This window comes from Ahaetulla prasina, chromosome 6 (genome assembly GCF_028640845.1).
Source record: "Ahaetulla prasina isolate Xishuangbanna chromosome 6, ASM2864084v1, whole genome shotgun sequence".
NCBI lineage: Eukaryota > Metazoa > Chordata > Lepidosauria > Squamata > Colubridae > Ahaetulla > Ahaetulla prasina.
Window position 1 is genome coordinate 62,206,022 of NC_080544.1, and position 20,622 is coordinate 62,226,643.

A 20,622-nucleotide genomic window follows, 5' to 3' on the forward strand; every position below is an offset into this window, starting at 1 on the left:
AAAGAAAAATATATTTAGAGAATGAACTCTGACATTGCTGTGCTTTATAAATCATAACCCAGGGTTTATCATACTCTGCACTAACCAGTTATGTAATTGCTAAGCCATCATTGGTCAACTCATAGCCTAGCTGTCTATGTAAACACATATTTTCTGGGAAATGTACTGAAAACTGGATTTTGCTTTTCTTTGGGACCTCAGCACCGACTATTATAATCCATTATAAATGTTTCCATCATTAGCATTTTCTGTTTGTGGAAAAGGGGTAATGGCAGATGACCCATGTTTTAGCTCAGGCTAGGCCAAATCTCATATGTCCATCATTATTAGACACTGTGTTGCAAGCCAGATGCTATGGACACAGTACTGCCAGATACTACCAGTAGTACCAAAATAGCTGTGCAAAATGTGAATATGACACCAACAAATGAAAAATACAGCTGCCTTAGTAAGACTATGGAACTGCATTAGAATAGGGCTATTCTGCCCTTGGCTTTTTTAAACCCCCTAAATTTAAGCAGCAATGCTTCCCTCTTGTGGCCATCTTTGGTCTAGCCAAAAAAGGAGTTGCACAGACTGTGGCTGTTGGGTTATGATGAAATACAGTAACTTGTGTATAGCAGTGATGAACTTTCAGGCTGAATGACCCTAGAAGCTGTGCCATATCCACTTTCAGTTTATTTAATTAACTGTGACTAAATTAGTCATGACTTAGCAGAAAAATGAAGCCCAATTTTTGATTCTTTCCACTGTGTTGTTTGTTCTGGGTTCAATTCAGTTCTGAAAAGTTCCTCTGCTAAAGCACACACTTCTTGACCAGATACCACACAAGATGGTTGCCATGGGATGAGATATAAAATGGGGGCTTTACAATCTTCGTATAAATAAATATTTACAAACTCACGTTACTATGAACCATTAAGAAAAGTTAATTATTCCTGCACTAATTCCAGGAACACAGGAATTATATGTATAGGACGGTGGGGGGAACTTAGGTTTAACAAAGAAATATCTCCAATGTGAACCAGCAGTGGTGGTAACATAGGGAGTAGTTGCCCTGGGTTGCATTACAACCGAGACTGGATATTTGGGATTGACATGTTTGGGAAGTAGAAGGCTCTATTATTTTATGTAACATGCTTCCTGTTTCCTAAGAATAAAGCTGATATTTCATCATTTTGTATGATATCTCAGAAATTATGTGGCTTTACATAACAAACTTGTCAGCCTTTAACAATTTCCTTTTCCTTGGAAAAATCTACCTACTGCCGCATACAATTTCAATTTATGTCAGTCGATGTTTGTGCCAGTTCCTAAGGAAGCCACATCAAGATGAATGGCTGTTGCTCATAAACTGCAGTTGAGAAAGTGTGAGACCAATGGCAACCCCCATCCACAAACCCCACAACCAGCATTGTCTGTGCTTGCTTTGAATCCAGCAGCCAATGACTGATGTGCTCCCATAAAAAAAGAGAAATATTACAGTATTACAAAAGATGATTGGGGAAAGGAAGGCGTTTTTCAAACTCTTTATTAATCTCTGGATATTTTCTAGTAGGCAATGATTTTATCATCAGTGCTTCATATGAAATTCATTCATCACATGCAGGGAGAGGAGCTACTGACATTCTTCATTATGTCAACACATTTTGCTTGCAATCCAAGTGTAAAACTGAAGTGGAGTATTAGATTTAAACTGATTTATTCTCACTGATTTCAATGGAATGGAACGGATAGCAGCCAAGTATTCTGGCTCCCATGCTTTGTGACTGAGATTAGCTGGTGCAGAAAATCCAACTGAGGCCGAATCAGCAAGGGCAGCTGGCTTCTGGCCACTTCCTGACTGGATTTGCAGTCAGATTGCAGAGAGGTGTTTGCAAGCAGCTGCTTTTTGCTAGTGAGAAATATGACTCTTTGGGACGCTGGCTCAGTCAGGCATATCTGGCTTTGGATGGGGAGCACAAGGTTAGATGACATGAATGGCAGCAGACTCTCCTTAACCCTCTGCTGAGGTGATTTTGTTACAACCTGGCCTTGGTTTTGATCTTCTGGAAAGCATGACTCATCATCTATGTTATAAACTGGTTCTCAGGAGCAGCATTTCAGAATGGCTGCATTTTCATAGGTCAAGAAGCAAAAAGCAAGATAAATAGCACAGCTGGGAGTTTTGGAAGAAAAGAAATTGCTAAAGAGCAGTCCAAGACAATCTGAACTAAACGAACCTCAGTATAATTGGCTTATTCAACCAGAGAGAAAGCTACACTGTGGGCTCTCCTTCTCGCATGGCTTTAAGCGTCCCTCTAACTATAGGAGAACTATAGCAGTGTGCATCCCTTCAATGATCCAAAGAAGATGAGTAAGTTGTGGAACAAGATAGAGGTACAAACTCCTGGTTAAATAATGCAACATGGGAAGCATGTTACTTGATTATAAAATCAAAACAAATTTGCCAGAAAAGCTCAGCCATTGTGTTCATAGCATGTTTTGTGTCCCACATGAAACAGCAGTGGCTCTTACTTGCTTAGTGACTATGCTACTGCAGGAGAAATGTATTGTAGTGGTATATTGAGTAGTTCGTGATGAAAAAATATGAGAGGACGCTAGTAAAACAGGCCCCCAAATAAGAGAGTTCGTTTCAAAGGCTTGGATTGGAGAATGCCCAGATTTCTCTCGTTTTGAGCCAATGCAGTAAATCATCCTATTGGTTCACAGATTCTTGAAATCCTCCAAGGCTACTCTAGCAGCATTGCGTCCCACTGCTCCCATCACACCTCCTCCTAGGAAGAAAATTGAGGCATTGAAGGAAGAAAGAGGCTTGACTACAACAGAAAGTAAAATGGCAGCACTCAGAAATATTTGTGATTGACAGGCAGGCCTGAACAAATAACCCCCAACTCTTTCAGCCCAATTAGCAGCCCCTTCCAGGACTATATTGCAAAAAACGAGGTTCCCATAATGACACTATGGGCAAACACCTTTTATGTCTTTTTTTAAAAATTGCAGCCTTTCATGTACCACTCACCCTGCCCCTCCCAGACATACCAGGATGAGCACCGCTTCCACAAAGGTATAGGCCTTGGATTGGAGATTGGTAACTGGAGTAAGCTGGCACTGGTCGGGCAAAATATAACTGATCCAAAGACATGGCTCCATGGAATATATTCTGAAAGTCAGAGGCAGTGTCAGATGAGACATTGCTGAAGAGACAGGGGTCCTTGTCCATTTCCTAGCGTAGAGAAAGGGAATGGCTACCCTGTGGCATTCAGATTCTAAGAATAGCATATAGGATAGATTTCCAAGACTATTTTACAGTCAAAGGCAGGAAGGCTAAAAACAAGCCTTATGGTAATTTGTAAGAGAGTGGTGGGTGGGTTTTAGACAATGTTACTGTGTAAGAATCAAGCTATATAGTCTCCTAAATTGATGGGGGGGTGATTTTGAGGAAATACATACCCCACCAGGTAGGCCAAAGATCTGCTCAAGGTCTGGAGGTGTTAAAACATCTATCCCAATGATGGATGCTTTGAACCCAGGTGCATAGGCTTCAATACTGTCAAATACTACAGAGAGAGAAGACATCTGGTAGGGACCATAAATCAGGAGTAGAACAGAACTTCCAAACATTAATCTCTGGAATGTCCAGGTTGAACTGGAGAACCTCTATCTTTAATCTTGGAATCTCCTCCCAGTTACCATTGAAGACACTTAAACAGTTGGATCCATGGTCTGATATAATATAAGGCAGTCTTCTCATTGGCCGAATAGAATAAAATACTTGTTTCTTGGTTCAAGGCAAATCAATCATTATTTATCTAGGTGGTCCCCCAACATCTACCTTTTAGACAGGTTGGAGTGCAAACCTTCAAGAACATAAAGCTAGGGATGCTCTGTGATTAAATTATCCTTCAGTTGCTGCTAGGCTCCTGTTCATTCCAAGAACTTCCCTGTTCATCATCAGGAAATGCACACGGCTATTCTCAGAGGTTATCTCTATGTACTGAAACAGCAACTGAGAGCAATAAATCCTTCTAAAAGAGTAAGGGAATTAACATTTTGTCAAGGATACAGTGATAAGGTATGCATGAGTAGAAAAGGGGAAGTCATTCTTGCAAATGGAAGATGCTCCTTAGGTAAATGCAAGATTTGCCCTTTATCTCTGCCAGGGTTTAGCCATTGGCTGTACCTCGATTGGCATAGTCCTCTCGGTCACGGGAGTCCCAGTGTTTTTCTTCGGCAAGAAAATAGGGGGTGTATTGGGTAAAAAGTGAAATCACATGGCAGCCTGGGGGAGCCAGGGTAGGATCCAAGACTGATGGAATGCACATCTCAATCATGGGCCTAAACAACAAGAAAGAAGGCAACTTGTGACTCTCATCCCCAGAGACACTGGCTGACAGTTCTCTTCCTATGGCTGCTAAGATCATGCCTTGGTTTTATACTAACATGCTGGATTTGCCCTAAACAATCCTGCCAACAGTTTCCAACAGAAGGGAACTAAATAAGGTACTCGGCACCAAGCCATGAAGATAGCCCAGGCCTCGAAACAAATCTTTTGAGAAGACCTAAAGTCTACCGAAGGATAACGTGACAGGACAAAGTCCTACTTGTTTCATAATATGTACTGAGTTTGCAAAAACTCACTGAAAACAATACACATAAATCCAGGGTGAACAAGAAGTAGCACTCCAGTTCTTGCAGAATGTCAACTTCTAGCATCATCTTTAATCAGACTGGTTGGGGTTGCTTGGAATTGAAATTCAGCAACATGGGGGAGGGAATCTCCCATCCCTAGCAAATACTAGTAGCAAATTCAGCTCTTCTGACCAATAGAACAGGAAACCAGAAGGAAATTGGACAGACGACAGATTAAACAGAAAAGGTTGGTCTAGAGTACCATCCACATTTTGTTGGTTCTGGGTCCCATTTGCTATTCTCATAAAACCAAGAAAATACAAATTTTAAAAAGGCAGTTTTCATTATAGATAATAGATACCATCTTATCTGGAGTATATGATTTCCAGCATAAGGCCTAATATTCCAATTTTATTTATTATGGGATTGAAATAGTATACTTTAACCTAACAATGCAATTCCACATACAATTTATTTGGGAGTTGGCCTCAGTAATTTCATGAACTTAATTCTAGTGAGTAAACAAGCATATAATTGGGCTGTTAATTTCCTTTCTACACAAGGCACAGATTGAGTGTCAAGGTGAATTACTATTCTGGATTTTAAATGGTATTGTGCACTTAAAACTGTTGAATAAATGATAATACCGAGAGATGGGAAAAACAGAAAACACCAGCAAACTCTTTGTTGTTGCAAAGAGATGGCACTGGAAGATCAAACCAGCAATGCAGAATGTGCATCTAAATTAGAATTTCTGCACTACATTCATAACAGGAACAAAAAGCCTGACAGATGTTGCAGTGCCTAAAATAGCTACTGAAACTGTGTAGATGTATATAAAATTCAGTCATATAACAGAAAATGCGACCACGTGTTTACTGGACCCGTGTCCTTCCTGGTTAGTACTGGCTGCTCAGGAAGTGACACGAGGCTGGTTCCAGGGGATTATAAATGCTTCTTTAGCTGAAGGGGTTTTCCCCGCCGCCTTGAAGGAGGCGGTGGTGAGACCTCTCCTGAAGAAGCCTTCCCTGGACCCAGCTATTTTGGGAAATTATCGTCCAGTCTCCAACCTTCGCTTCTTAGCGAAGGTTGTAGAGAGTGTGGTTGCATGGCAGCTTCCCCGGCACCTGGAGGAAGCTGTCTATCTAGACCCGTTCCAGTCCGGCTTCCGGCCCGGTTATAGCACGGAGACGGCTTTGGTCGCGTTGGTGGATGACCTCTGGAGGGCCAGGGACAGGGGCTGTTCCTCTGCCTTGGTCCTATTAGATCTTTCAGCGGCTTTTGATACCATCGACCATGGTATCCTGCTGCGCCAGTTGGAGGATTGGGAGTGGGAGGCACCGTTTATCGGTGGTTCTCCTCCTATCTCTCTGACCGGTCGCAGTCGGTGTTGACAGGGGGCAGAGGTCGTCCTCGAGGGGCCTCACTTGTGGGGTACCCCAGGGTCGATTCTCTCGCCTACCCTGTTCAACATCTACATGAAGCCGCTGGGCGAGGTCATCAGTGGGTTCGGGTGAGTTATCATCTGTACGCTGATGACACTCAGCTGTACTTTTCCACCCGGACCACCCCAACGGCGGTCAGTGCTGTCCCGGTGCCTGGAAGCCGACGGGTCTGGATGGGGAGAAACAGACTCAAGCTCAATCCTCCAAGACAGAGTGGCTGTGGATTCCGGCACGGTACAGTCAGCTGCATCCGCAGCTGACTGTTGGGGCGAGTTAGTGGCCCCAAAGGAGGTGGTTCGCAACTTGGCGTCCTCCTGGATGGCGGCTGTCCTTTGAGGAACATCTGGCGGCCGTCACCAGGAGGGCTTTTACCAAGTTCGCTTGGTTCGCCAGTTGCGTCCCTTCCTTGACGGGATGCCTTATGCACGGTCACTCACGCTCTGGTTACGTCTCGGCTGGATTATTGCAATGCTCTCTACATGGGGCTGCCCTTGAGGTGCACCCGGAGGCTGCAGTTAGTCAGAATGCAGCTGCGAGTGGTAATGGGAGCCGCCGAGGCTCCCACGTAACACCACTGCTCCGTGGTTGCACTGGCTTCCTGTGGTCTTTCGGGTGCGCTTCAAGATCCTGGTTACCACCTTTAAAGCGCTCCATGGCTTAGGACCCGGTACTTACGAGACCGCCTGCTGTTACCGTATGCCTCCCATCGACCAGACGCTCTCACAGAGGGCCTTCTCAGGTGCCGTCCGCCAAACAATGTCGGCTGGCGGCTCCCAGGGTAGGGCCTTCTGTGGGAGCACCGACGCCTGGAACGAACTCAAGGTCTGGAGGTGTTAAAACATCTATCCCAATGATGGATGCTTTGAACCCAGGTGCATAGGCTTCAATACTGTCAAATACTACAGAGAGAGAAGACATCTGGTAGGGACCATAAATCAGGAGTAGAACAGAACTTCCAAACATTAATCTCTGGAATGTCCAGGTTGAACTGGAGAACCTCTATCTTTAATCTTGGAATCTCCTCCCAGTTACCATTGCATTAAACAGTTGGATCCATGGTCTGATATAATATAAGGCAGTCTTCTCATTGGCCGAATAGAATAAAATACTTGTTTCTTGGTTCAAGGCAAATCAATCATTATTTATCTAGGTGGTCCCCCAACATCTACCTTTTAGACAGGTTGGAGTGCAAACCTTCAAGAACATAAAGCTAGGGATGCTCTGTGATTAAATTATCCTTCAGTTGCTGCTAGGCTCCTGTTCATTCCAAGAACTTCCCTGTTCATCATCAGGAAATGCACACAGCTATTCTCAGAGGTTATCTCTGTGTACTGAAACAGCAACTGAGAACAATAAATCCTTCTAAAAGAGTAAGGGAATTAACATTTTGTCAAGGATACAGTGATAAGGTATGCATGAGTAGAAAAGGGGAAGTCATTCTTGCAAATGGAAGATGCTCCTTAGGTAAATGCAAGATTTGCCCTTTATCCCTGCCAGGGTTTAGCCATTGGCTGTACCTCGATTGGCATAGTCCTCTCGGTCACGGGAGTCCCAGTGTTTTTCTTCGGCAAGAAAATAGGGGGTGTATTGGGTAAAAAGTGAAATCACATGGCAGCCTGGGGGAGCCAGGGTAGGATCCAAGACTGATGGAATGCACATCTCAATCATGGGCCTAAACAACAAGAAAGAAGGCAACTTGTGACTCTCATCCCCAGAGACACTGGCTGACAGTTCTCTTCCTATGGCTGCTAAGATCATGCCTTGGTTTTATACTAACATGCTGGATTTGCCCTAAACAATCCTGCCAACAGTTTCCAACAGAAGGGAACTAAATAAGGTACTCGGCACCAAGCCATGAAGATAGCCCAGGCCTCGAAACAAATCTTTTGAGAAGACCTAAAGTCTACCGAAGGATAACGTGACAGGACAAAGTCCTACTTGTTTCATAATATGTACTGAGTTTGCAAAAACTCACTGAAAACAATACACATAAATCCAGGGTGAACAAGAAGTAGCACTCCAGTTCTTGCAGAATGTCAACTTCTAGCATCATCTTTAATCAGACTGGTTGGGGTTGCTCGGAATTGAAATTCAGCAACATGGGGGAGGGAATCTCCCATCCCTAGCAAATACTAGTAGCAAATTCAGCTCTTCTGACCAATAGAACAGGAAACCAGAAGGAAATTGGACAGACGACAGATTAAACAGAAAAGGTTGGTCTAGAGTACCATCCACATTTTGTTGGTTCTGGGTCCCATTTGCTATTCTCATAAAACCAAGAAAATACAAATTTTAAAAAGGCAGTTTTCATTATAGATAATAGATACCATCTTATCTGGAGTATATGATTTCCAGCATAAGGCCTAATATTCCAATTTTATTTATTATGGGATTGAAATAGTATACTTTAACCTAACAATGCAATTCCACATACAATTTATTTGGGAGTTGGCCTCAGTAATTTCATGAACTTAATTCTAGTGAGTAAACAAGCATATAATTGGGCTGTTAATTTCCTTTCTACACAAGGCACAGATTGAGTGTCAAGGTGAATTACTATTCTGGATTTTAAATGGTATTGTGCACTTAAAACTGTTGAATAAATGATAATACCGAGACATGGGAAAAACAGAAAACACCAGCAAACTCTTTGTTGTTGCAAAGAGATGGCACTGGAAGATCAAACCAGCAATGCAGAATGTGCATCTAAATTAGAATTTCTGCACTACATTCATAACAGGAACAAAAAGCCTGACAGATGTTGCAGTGCCTAAAATAGCTAATGAAACTGTGTAGATGTATATAAAATTCAGTCATATAACAGAAAATAATATTTGTTTTGCTACAAAATGAGTTTCCGCTTATTAGACCAGGATTGGATCATAGTAAGGGTTTTAGATTAGAAATTCTGGAGAGGTGAAATTTGTGTTAACAGTTTAAGTCTGTGCTCTCAAGTGTAGGAAAATAGTAAATTTAACTGCAGGGCACTTCCAGGTTGAATACTAGGAAGACTACCTAAAAGGATAGCTGGGAGCAGGTCCAACTGTAACAGTTTTAAATATATATTAAATAATAGTAGCATATTTTAGCATATATAATTTCATATATTAGAATTGAATTGACTTGAATTGAATAGCCGACAGGGTAGGAAAAGGCAGATTATAAAGTTGTCTCCCTCAAAGCTAAGAGGACCTCAGTTTACATAATTCTCAATCACCATTCTTTGCCATGTTGGCTGGGAATTATAGGAACTAAAATCTAATGTAACTGGAAATATCCAGGGTTTTTTGGAGGTGGGTGCTCCATCCCCAACTCTATTGAGGCCACTTAGAATTGCTGATCATACCTTCTCGAGGGCCTCCCATTGCAAGCATCTTCAAAGGCCTGGTGCAAGGCATGAGTGTTTTCACAATTGAGATGGATGGAGCATTGATGGTGAGGCAAGGGGTCGTTGCTGGTAGTGTTTGAGACTGCCAGAAAACTGGGCAACCGATCCACAGCCACTGGGGATACGGGCAGTAAAAGTTGACGTTATAAACGACGCTAGGCAGTACAATAAATTTCAGTTCTCCAGATATTTAATACAACATTCAGGAATTTGCCCACAACAGAAACTCACAAAAGAACATAGATAGATAAGTCATTTATTGCAGATAAAATGGAAGCCATACTTATGCAGAACACCTACCTATTGCAACAGAAATCAAGTCCTACATAATTTCTATTTTAAGATTTAAATTCTAGGCCTTTTGCTCCTACCTTTTCAAGTCTGCTTTCTTCTCTGCTTTGAGACTGGGACATGTGATCAGTGTTTATAAACTGTTCTGTATAGTTTGAGAGCCACTGATTCCCATTTTGTCAACATTGTTTTTTAAATCACCAGCCCCCTAAAGTTGGAGTGGGAAGCAGGGGGGGAAATAAAAATAGACTTCCAATTATCTGAACAATTGAATTGGAAGAACAAAAGATAATTCCTCTTTCTTTCTTTCTTTTTTGCTCTTTCTATTCTTCACATGTACTATCCTGTCTGAAAAACAGAAATTTGTTACCCGTTTTGTAATGTTTCAGTTGGCCCTATTAAATTTACCCGGTATTAGATCGGGAGAACTCTGCCTGTTGCGCCCAGGACCATGGAAATTATTGTACCACTAAGACATTTTACATGGAAGCGTCTCACCTATTCACTGCCTTACGGTCCTCACCATTGATCTTGGTGACTGGAGAACGTGTGTCAAACTGTGAGATTCTTTGTACAAACTCCATGGGCAGATGCTCCTAGAAAGAAGAAGCACAAATGCTTGGTTTTGAAGCAAATTGGAAAATAGTTTGGAGTTTAACTCCCCAAACTCACTTTTCTCATTCTTCATATATTTTATACTATGTAAAGAATGCATACATGATTGGCACACACAGCCACTCAACCCCTTTCTGTATGCAGTTGCCAAGAATGATAGTATGACAACTGTCCTAATGATAGCAGTTGACCAAGTAAGCCCTACATCAAGGGTTAATCAAGGGTCATGATAAAGTGCCATATCACATATTCTGTACAGAAAATGTCCCAGTTTCACAGGATCATTATTTCATATATAAATGAATTAAAAACACTAAAAGGGTTTTTAGTTCAGTTAGTACCCACACCTCAGATAGGGCAGTTCATTTACAGAATAAGGACTTTATGCCAGAGAATATGGTCCCCTCCATTTCTGGAATGCAATACAGTTGGAGGTTCAGTGTTTAATATGAAAGCAATCCACTGTTCTGAAAAAAAGTGTTAATCAATACAAACTAGAATTAGAAGAATCTTAAGATACCAGTGGCACTCTTTAGATTTGCCCGGCATTAGGTAGGAATCCTGGAAAAGGAAGATGGAGAAACATATACTGGGACCACATGGCTCAGTCTTTTCCCCCTTTCCGTTTGGAACATTTTCCTCTTTCCAAGCATTTATCAGTCTTTCTCTTATATCAATTAAAGGAACTCTCAATAATCTTATTTGGCTGAAAATCCATAGTCCAGTTCTCTTCTAGGCAAATTATAGTCTCTGCTTTCTTTTGGATTGTGGCAAGAGATGCACATTGCTTATCCAGAACTAGAATGCAAATAAATCCATCAAATATTTGGGGCAAGATCTAGGCATCGTGGTTTTTAAGAGAAGGAAAAAAAATAAGGGTAATGGTGATGGTTTTCTAACAAATCCTCCTGAGGCCTTCCCTGTTTTGTCAGAAAGCTAAACATACTTGTGGAGTAAGCTCCAAAAAGGTATGATGTGGAGATGCATTGGACAGCACCAAGCGGCACTTCACTTCAGTTCCATCCTGGAGACAAACTCCTTGAACCTTCTTATCAGAACTCAGAAGAATCTGGGAAACTGCCTGAGGAGGAAAAACAAAATGATCAGCAAGTAAGTATGGGTTCTCACGTGATTAGTAAAAACTGCCCACTTAATCTGGTGGTAGAAGGGATCCTGACTTCAGGCTGTCCCCTCCATAAAGAAACCCAAGTTTGAATATCTGTGTCCTGCCCTGTGGGTCAAAGAGAACCCAGTTCCTTACATAACAGCAAACAATTGCATTTTCTGCCTCTTTTCTTGGTTCATTGTTCTTTGTCAGTGTCCTCTTTCCTGGAGGCCTTTCTGGCACCCCTCAGATCAAGATTTGATAAATCTACTCACCTTGTCAGTAAAGATCTCAGCCCCAAATGTAGTTGCAGCACGAGCCAAGGACCCGGAAAGTGCCCCCATGCCACCAGACACATAACCCCAAGCACCCTTGCGCCCCTCTACTCCTCCCATGACATGGTGCAGCAGAACATACCTATGAGAAAGGACAAGAATTAGGGACTGCCAAGTAATATTATGAAGGCTGCAATTTTATTTTTAATGTAGATGCTGGCCAGCAGCTTGGGCTTGTCTTTCTATATACCTTTTTCAATTCCAGTCTTCTGCCTCAAATACAACTTAGTCTTTATAACTGTATGCATTACAGTAATTGTGTGCATTACAATAACTACACTTCACTTCCCAAGGGCTTACAAAAATGTAGAGTATTATAGAAATAAAATGTAATGTTGCTTGGTACAACTTACTAGCTATTTTCCTTGTGTCCAGCAATGCTGGTATATAGAGGGCTACTGATTGCCAACAAGATATAAAGGCTGGGGATGAATATGAAAGGATGAAAGAAATGCTATGTGCAGAGATAGGAGGGAGAGGTTAAGTTATAAAAGAGCAATAAGAATTAAGATCAATATTATTACCCACTGCCTGGTGTGTGTGGACCAGCCATGGCACCAATCACCGCATCTGTGGCCAATGTTGCTTTTAAGGGCTCTGATTCAAACCAGAAATCCAAAATCTGCAAGAGAATGAGAAACAAGCCTTGTATGGAAACTGAAGGAATTTATATACATTCTATTTACTTATTGCCTTACTCTGACCCACAGGTGCTAGGCTAATCTTAGGACCCTTTTACAGTTCAAATTAAAGTTATCCAAAATTGAGCACCTACTGAATTAGGGAGATAGTACAGTTATACAAATAAAAGGCTATGCAAACAATCCCCCTATTTCAGGTTGACCAGTGCCATTCACCTTGGAAATGGGAGCTGTGAGAACCTCATAATACTGTGGAAGTTGTTTTCTCAAAGCAAATCCTAGCAAGAAGAAAACAAGGTTATTGTTCGCCCACCCCACCCCAAGAGTCATGTGTTTTGAGATGGACAGCTATAGAAAATAAATAAACGAATAAGGTGATTCATGCCTTTCAAATATAGAACCAAAAGGGAAACTACTCTAGTTAACATCCCACACAAAGACAGACTTATAGCTGCAGAAGATCCCCAGTAAAAGATCATACCAGGAAAACTCCTCTCCGCCCTCTCTCTCTCTCTCTCATCTTCCACTGCTGTTCATACACAGGTGATATGCCATGCATGTTGCTTAAATACTTTCAAGATCACATTTCTTGGTTACCACCCCTTCGGCAAAAAATCTTCACAAACTCCTCCAGAGGTTATGATGTTAGTACCAATTTTCAATTTATGAAAATGTTGATTTCAACAATCAAATTTAGGGAAGATGCAAAGTAACCTTAACTAAACTAGCATAGTCTTCTTCGTGCATTAGTGCACACATGTATTAGTAGAACAAAGTGTGCAAACGAGTGCAGTCCTCAATTTATCAGCCAATGTAGTTTCCAAGGGTTATATGGTTGTTTTCTTGTTCCAAGATAGAAACAAGTAATCTTTTGTTAAAATGCTTTTGGGTTAGATAAGGTTACACATGTGGGTGAGGCTAGGTTTTATTTTAAGGCCAATGCTACTGTCCACGTGATTTCTTCTCAAAATTGTTGGAAACTGGGTGCCAAATTTTAGTAAACATGATCAGAAACTGATCATGCCAAAAAAAAATAATCTAGGGTATATAATATATTTGGCCTTGGGATTCCATTTACTCCTTCTTACCTTACAGCAAGGTAAAAGGAGAGAATGTTATTCAAGTACAAAGTCTATGTGGTTGGGTGAGATTCTAATCATCTACGTAATTCAACACAACAGCCACTGAAGAGAAATCTGGATATGCATCACAAATGGCAGGGCCTGGGCCACCTGTCTCTCACCCGCACGGAACAGGGCTCTCAATCCCACCAAGGCCCTGAATCGCTGACGCAAGGAGCCCTGGGTGAGTGCAGCGACATCCATTGGACAGATATCAAGTAGAGGGTCAATGGCTGTCACCAAGCGGTTCATAAACGCCTCATACTTGGGAAAAGCCTGCAAAAGTAAATAGAACAGAATAGAATTTTTTATTGGGCAAGTGTGATTGGATACACAAGGAATTTATCTTGGTGCATATGCTCTCAGTCCTCATAAAAGAAAAGATACTTTCATCAAGAATCATAAGGTACAACACTTAATGATAGTCATAGGGTGCAAATAAGCAATCAGGAAACAATATCAATACGAATTGTAAGGATACAGGCAACAAAGTTACAGTCATGTAAGTGGGAGGAGATGGGTGATAGGAACAATGAGATTAATAGTAATGCAGACTTAGTAACTAATTTGACAGTGTTGAGAGAATTATTTTTTTAGCAGAGTGATGGCGTTCGGGAAAAAACTGTTCTTGTGTCTAATTGTTCTGGTGTGCAGTGCTCTGTAGCGTCATTTTGAGGGTAGCAGTTGAAACAGTTTATGTCCAGGATGTGAGGGTTTGTAAATATTTTTTTAATTTTTTTATTTAAAGGAAGAGAAACTATTCAGCTCGTTTCTAGAGTAAGCCTTTTCTTACAGCTCCGCACCCCAAGCACTCACAAATATTATTGTATTTCTTGTATCATGTGACTGTGATATGTTCCATGCTCCTTTCCCCTCTGCCTTCAAGATCAGTCCTCCCCAAATACCTGGGCATCCTTTAGGGAGAACTGGGCAATCTGTTTCTGTGTCTCAGCCATGCTGTTCCCCAGCAACAGCGAGCGAGGAACTTGCCCACCCTGGCTGTCCTCCAGGATTGGAGTGAAGGAATATGGGTCACGTAGAAGGACTTTTAAGCCATGTTTCTGCAAGACAGAATTATCACACACACACAGTAGAGAGATTTCTGTACAGCGCTCAGACATATAGATGACTATGCCAAAGCGTATGTTATACAATGGACCCAGAATTACCCTTTTCTGGCATACAATAGAAGAACGATTGCGTTACACCGCTAACAATTGTACAAATGGCCACCAGCTAATTTAGGCTGCATTCTTTAAAAATGTTTACATGTGGGGTAAACGTCATCAAATATAGTGGGACTTAATTCCTGGTAAGCTCCTCAACATGAAGATGCTCCTTTTTTAAACCTATAATCTGTTGGTTTCTGATTTCAAGAATTTGCTTCTTTGATTATTGAAATGTTAATTAAATGTATTTATTTTTTATATATTATACACACACCATTTCACAGAAGGCAATTCTGGGCAGTAAGCAACAACCAGATAAAACAATAAATAAAAACAAAAATTTCCAATATAAAAAACCTTATTAACAAATACCATAAAAGTGAAAAATACAAACAACAGGAGCAGGAAGAGAAAAATGGCCACCTCAATAATGGAGTCATCTGAGCAAGTTCCAGTTGCCTGGGAGTCCCAGGCCTGAAAACATAGTCAAAACTTGACAGGTTTCCAGAATGACCATTTCATCTCACTGGGATTGGCCCAGTGGTGAAATGTAAAATTTATTACTACTGGTTCTGTGGGCGTGGCTTGGTGGGGGGGTAATGTGACTGGGTGGGCATGGGCAACTTTTTTTTTTCCTTTTAAAAGCATTTTTTCCGCCGAAGAAAAATGAGCTCTGCCAGTTAGCTTGGGGCTCCAATTGGAGAGCATCACAATGGAGGTGGTTGATAGATTAAGAGCAAATCCTATTTCCCTCCCCCCCCACATCCCCCCCCCACTGCTGCTGTCTTCCCTATCTTTTAATTGGACTGCAGTGTTTGGCTTTTTGTATTAACTTTTTATGTTTTTAATTTATATAGTTTTCTTTTATGATTGTAAACCTCCCAGTTACATTGAGGTAAGACGGGGGGCCAATAAATTTTACAAATATAAAATAAAACAAATAAATGTCAAAAGGGATGGAGCTAATCTAAATTCAGGGGGAAGAAGAATGTTCCATAAGGCAGGTGCTACAGCAGAGAAGGCACATCTCCTGGGACCCACCAAATGAAGGTCCCCAGTCAATGGTACCCACAGCATGCCAGATCTGGGATCAGGATATAACAGGTTTCAGGAAAAAAATGACAAGCACAATTTGGAAAAAAGAAATCAAACAATACCAAGCATTTCCTAGTGCTACTCAAAGCACAATCCATACCTTCAGCTCCAGCTCAGTGTAAATCTGGGGTCTCAGCAAACTGAGCAGGTAAGAGGCTCTGGAGAAGTGAAAGCCTGCAGAATAGTGGAGATCAGGTATACCAGAAGTTTATATGCTTGGGAAAGGGAAGTATTGGATAATTTTAACTCTTACCTGGAATGACTTCTTCAGTGATTGCAGCACCTCCCACAATGTATCTTCTCTCCAGCACGACTGTTTTCAACCCTCCCTTTTGCAGATAAGCAGCCTGGGGATGCAGTGAGTATTAACTTGGTCCTGAATAGTCCTACCTGCTGCCTTCCAAGAATCCCTGCTGTGGAACCTCATAATTATAAAACCAAACATCCCCAGCGAAGAACAGATTCTCCCCAAGTACAGTTTAAGCACCTGGGACCTGTTCTAGACGATGTCAGATGTAAGGTGTCACCTCTTCTCATCACCCTCAGTACTTACAGCCACTAGTCCATTGTGTCCTGTAAAGAGATTTCCCAGAATGAAAAGCTACTTATCATATGCTGCTTCTTATATAGGTGTACATATTTTATTTATACAAGCATTTTTGTCACTTTTCTCAACCCTGAAAGGGTCAAGGAAAAAAGATTCATTTGAAAAGTTATAATTTATAGTACAATTAAGAACAGGTTATATGAAAACATTTAAAATCAACAGTAAGGACTGCAGATGCAAATGAATTGCCTTGCCCGGCCACCCTCAAGCCAGCATGGTCAGGAATGAAGATGCTGGAATTATAATTCGGCAGTATCTAAACCAGTGTTTCTCAATCTTGGCGATTTTAAAACAAGTGGATTTTACTCCCAATATTCCCCAGCCAGCTGGAGAAACATCAGAGGTTGCTGATCCCTGTATATGTTTGGTACAGAATTAAAGTAAGTCTCCAAACTATACTTGAATTTGAAGGCTGCATTAACCCTTTCAGAGAGTTATCTTAGCAACTATAATGAAGTGGCCTTTTAATATTCCAGTCTAGTCCTGACCTTTTGAATGACCAAAAGTGACTATGCTTAACTGAGATCAGCCAAGGTTGCTTAGATGCTATATCTAAAGGGAAATGCAGAACTCCAGATAAATATGCAATATTGGCAAACAGCAGCACTTGGTTGGGACACTATTAGAAAATACCTGGGAAGTAGAAAAATATCCTGGCAAACTAAGTTTATACTGTTGTCAAGAAAATTGCAGCAAGCTCCTAGGAAGCTTTACTTTTTAAAGCTCCATGGCCAATACTTTTTAGTTTAAAACTTCAAGGCTTGATCTTTGCATGTCAAAGAAGACTCTTGACACCAAGATAGACACTGATTCCAAACCAAGGCAATTCTATCTGGGCAGTGGACCATCTCTATAGCTGGCGTCGGGGAGTCTCCTTCGCTCCCGTATGTGTTAAATGGCCTTCATTCATCTGACGCTCACCTGCCCCGATCACGACAGCATCATATTCCCGCTTCAACGAGGCCGCAGCCCGCGAATGGTTTGCCCTGCAGCCCGCCAAAATCCGGCTAATGCCAGTCGGGCCCAGGCGGCAACAATGCCTGCTTGCCATTTTACACGTACTGAATTTTGCATTTCGGATCGCACTTTCGGGGGAAGAAACAGGGGAGGTCCTACGAGCTTTCAGGAAGGCGGGGAGGAGGAGGGAGGGGGAGTGCCCGGAAACCGTCCCGGCTGCACAAGTATAGAGAGAGGGGGAGTCGTTGCTTAAATGTTTCCGTGTTATTTTACTTCATCAACAATGCTATGTCTCAGCACAACAAGCCAAAAACTAGGTGTGTTTTGTGACGTAATCCAAAGCAGAGCTGCTTTCCAGCTCGAGACTCACATCAAGTCCACCACATTAGTTTGGTACCTGATACCTGAAATTTCAGAAACACCTTTTGTCCCTCCCAGCATTACATAGTAATAATTGTGGATGGATAATTAACGAGCCTCTTTCAAAGTCCTCATATCACCTTACATGCTCCAGAAATGTGAAATAACCAGGAAAGTGTATTCTCAAGGGCACTTTAGGTACCCCCACACAGGGTTTTTTCCTTAACCTGGGAGCCTTCTCTTTCGGCCCCATTCAGCTTCTAGATTTTCCATCCAGCACACACAACCTGAAGGAAGGCTGTTTTCAAGGGATAGAGAAAGCCCTAAGGGTAAACTTAACTAAGTGGCAGAAAAGGTGGTGTACAATACACATACTAACACGAAATCAAAATCTTGAGAGCCTTTGCTTGCAACCAAAAAAGACAACCTGATCCAGGCAGAACTGGAGCATCAGCTTTCTCAGTTTCTCAGCAATGCAGGCAGTACCCACCCATCCCCAAGCTGGATAATCACAGCCATTGCCAACATTTGCAGGCAGCTGAGATTAAGAGGGCTTCCAGTCAAGCGTTTAAAGAAATAATTAACTTCTGATATCTATTGGTATAATTACATCTTCCACTTGGCTCGCCTGGCCATCTTTCACATGCTCCTGTGTTATCAGTCCCCACCCTTTCTTCTAAGTGGTTGGAAGAATATTTCTGCTTTCCAGCATTAATGAAAATCTACCCACAAAGGGTTTTTCCCCCCAGTGTTTAAAACAGATTGTTTACCCGCAGATGCCAATGCAGAATATATCTCATTGCTTTATTCTTGTCAACCTTTAACTGCAGCACTTGTACATTATTTCAGGAGGAAAAACCGGAATCAAAATGTTGCATCTCATTCAGAATCCCAGTTATGTCCCCCTCCACATAAGACCCTTTTTTCTCTTCCACCTTATTTACTATTCCATCTCCTTCCAACACACTGAATGTTCTAGGTTGAGGCTGCTGAGCATGCTGTCCTTCCTGGGTTCTTTAGAGTGGGGAGGGCAGTTTTCTTTTGAGATCTTTTTTTGCTAAAGATTGCATTCACATCCTCAGGTTTCCTTCACCCTATTGCTAGACTTCACTTGGGACTCCTTTGGTTATACAGCCCAGCTCTCTTCATTTGCATCTTAACCATGTACCAACACATACTTTATTTTGCACTACCCCCATCAAATGGCCTTCATCTCATTGTCAACCTATGTATGGGACAGTGTTAAGTGGTGCTCAACCTATAGCAGTTTCCAGACGTATGAAACCTGACATGCTTTGCTGACTATCCTGCCAGCAGGCCAGGTGATTGTTAGGGATGAAGTAGCAAACACTCATTAGCAACATCAGGCTTGTGTAGTGGTCACTGCCTAACTCCTCTGGTTCCAGTCTCCTCTCCCACCATTCCTTTGTTCCATTTCCTGGCAGAAAGTACTGGACATACTTACAGCCCTGCTCATGGACAGCTGATTGGTGCCTGGCAGAGCTGTGGGGTGCAGCTGCTTATTAGAAAGCTGCTTCTCCTGCTTTATCACGAGAGGAAGAGGCAACTGGGTTATCAATGTCATCTGAAAACTAGATGATATACTTGATAAAACAGGAGATGGGGGTCAGCGGTCAATATTTCCTGCCTCCTGAAACCCCCACCCTGCCAATGCTTTCCTGCCAAAACATGAGTATGCAGCAAAGCCAGAGGGCTTCACCAGTTTCCCAGGCTTAATATGACCTGCATGTGCAATATCAGGATACCACTGCTTGGCAATAAGCCAACCCAAAGGTAACAGATACAAGGCAGGGCAGCTACGGGAATAGTAGTTTTCTGCCAGTTCTAGAACAGGTGACTACAGTAATTCAGGTGGGAGAGAAGAACTGTAGAATTATTTCATTATTAATAAAGAAATCCCCTGCCAAGAATTATGAATAAACATTGGTTCTCGCTTTCCTATACAGTAATCCTTATAAGTATAATTATCATTTTTCCTGGATAAATAGGCTGTCATACTGAAACAGTTTCCAGATAAACATGAAACAGACAAAATAAAACAGCTGCACATTATGTAGAAATTTCATCTTCATACCAGACACAGCCAGAGAAATGTGCTCATCTATCTGGTTATAAAATAGTGTAAGAGCATGTTCTACGGAAAATGGCAACAACAGACATGGCTAAGAATAGACAAATAGCTGTTTTCGATCAGACCTGAAAAAAATTAAGTTCCATCGTAACCAGCTTACCATGTTCCAGATGTGCTTAACTTCAACTGTAATAATCCCCTAGCCAATAAAAGAAATTTTTTGATATTTCTGCCTTCCGCAACCGATTCCATATCACTGGCCTGTACTGAAACAACAGTATAGTAGAGGCTGTAGATGATTTTAACCACAAATACAGCCAGCTTTGCCAAGCTGCCTCAATCTTTATTAGACAATTAGAATATGAAAGCTGATATGGTATAAACTATTAAAGCTGAGAATCCTTAGCTCTTTTTCTATGGACATCATTTTCATTATGTTCATGTCTCTTTTTGCATACAAGCTTAACAAACATTTGTAAATCAAAGAGGGAGAATATGGTACTTGTGTATGTGTTCCAAAAAATTCCCTGCCCACCTTTTTGAAATTGTATTTAAAAGAATAAAATAAATACATGGGAAGCTAGCATGCTGCAAAGTAAGACATAGACCAAAAAACCATCAAAAAGCCTCTGGAAATTTTTTTAAAAAAAATATGCCCCAGGATCTTCTATGCCTTCAGGGATAAAGGCCAACTGATGCCCTAAACATAGCCCAACATGCATTACAGTCCTTCCGTTGCTTAATTTACGTTAAGATTGACACTTTTTAA

The 20,622-nt window shown here is 41.6% G+C and overlaps 1 protein-coding gene across 1 annotated transcript; it reads right to left on the reverse strand.

Annotated features, from left to right (window-relative positions):
• On the reverse strand, positions 1–20,499 carry PYROXD2 (pyridine nucleotide-disulphide oxidoreductase domain 2). The gene is made up of 16 exons (XM_058188914.1): positions 17,366–20,499; positions 16,391–16,410; positions 16,091–16,184; positions 15,938–16,011; positions 14,479–14,634; positions 13,696–13,849; positions 12,669–12,730; positions 12,336–12,433; positions 11,752–11,893; positions 11,318–11,452; positions 10,280–10,352; positions 9,424–9,580; positions 7,595–7,749; positions 3,454–3,560; positions 3,043–3,163; positions 1–2,777 (listed from the first exon to the last, which is right to left on the reverse strand). Exons 1-16 carry the CDS (start codon positions 17,493–17,495, stop codon positions 2,707–2,709), a joined length of 1,749 nt encoding a protein of 582 aa, XP_058044897.1. The 5' UTR covers positions 17,496–20,499; the 3' UTR covers positions 1–2,706.
• Positions 20,500–20,622: the final 123 nt, after the last annotated feature.

Excerpts from the sequence above, each read along its gene's own strand:
- PYROXD2 (XM_058188914.1), bottom strand. The coding sequence starts at position 17,495 with ATGGCAAGCAGGCATTGTTGCCGCCTGGGCCCGACTGGCATTAGCCGG. Across the intron at positions 12,731-13,695 it reads GAGAGCCCTGTTCCGTGCGG|GATTTGCTTTGAGAAAACAA; the intron begins GTGAGAGACAGG and ends TCTTCTTGCTAG. Across the intron at positions 9,581-10,279 it reads TCCAGTCACCAAGATCAATG|TGGCTGTGGATCGGTTGCCC; the intron begins GTGAGGACCGTA and ends CCGTATCCCCAG.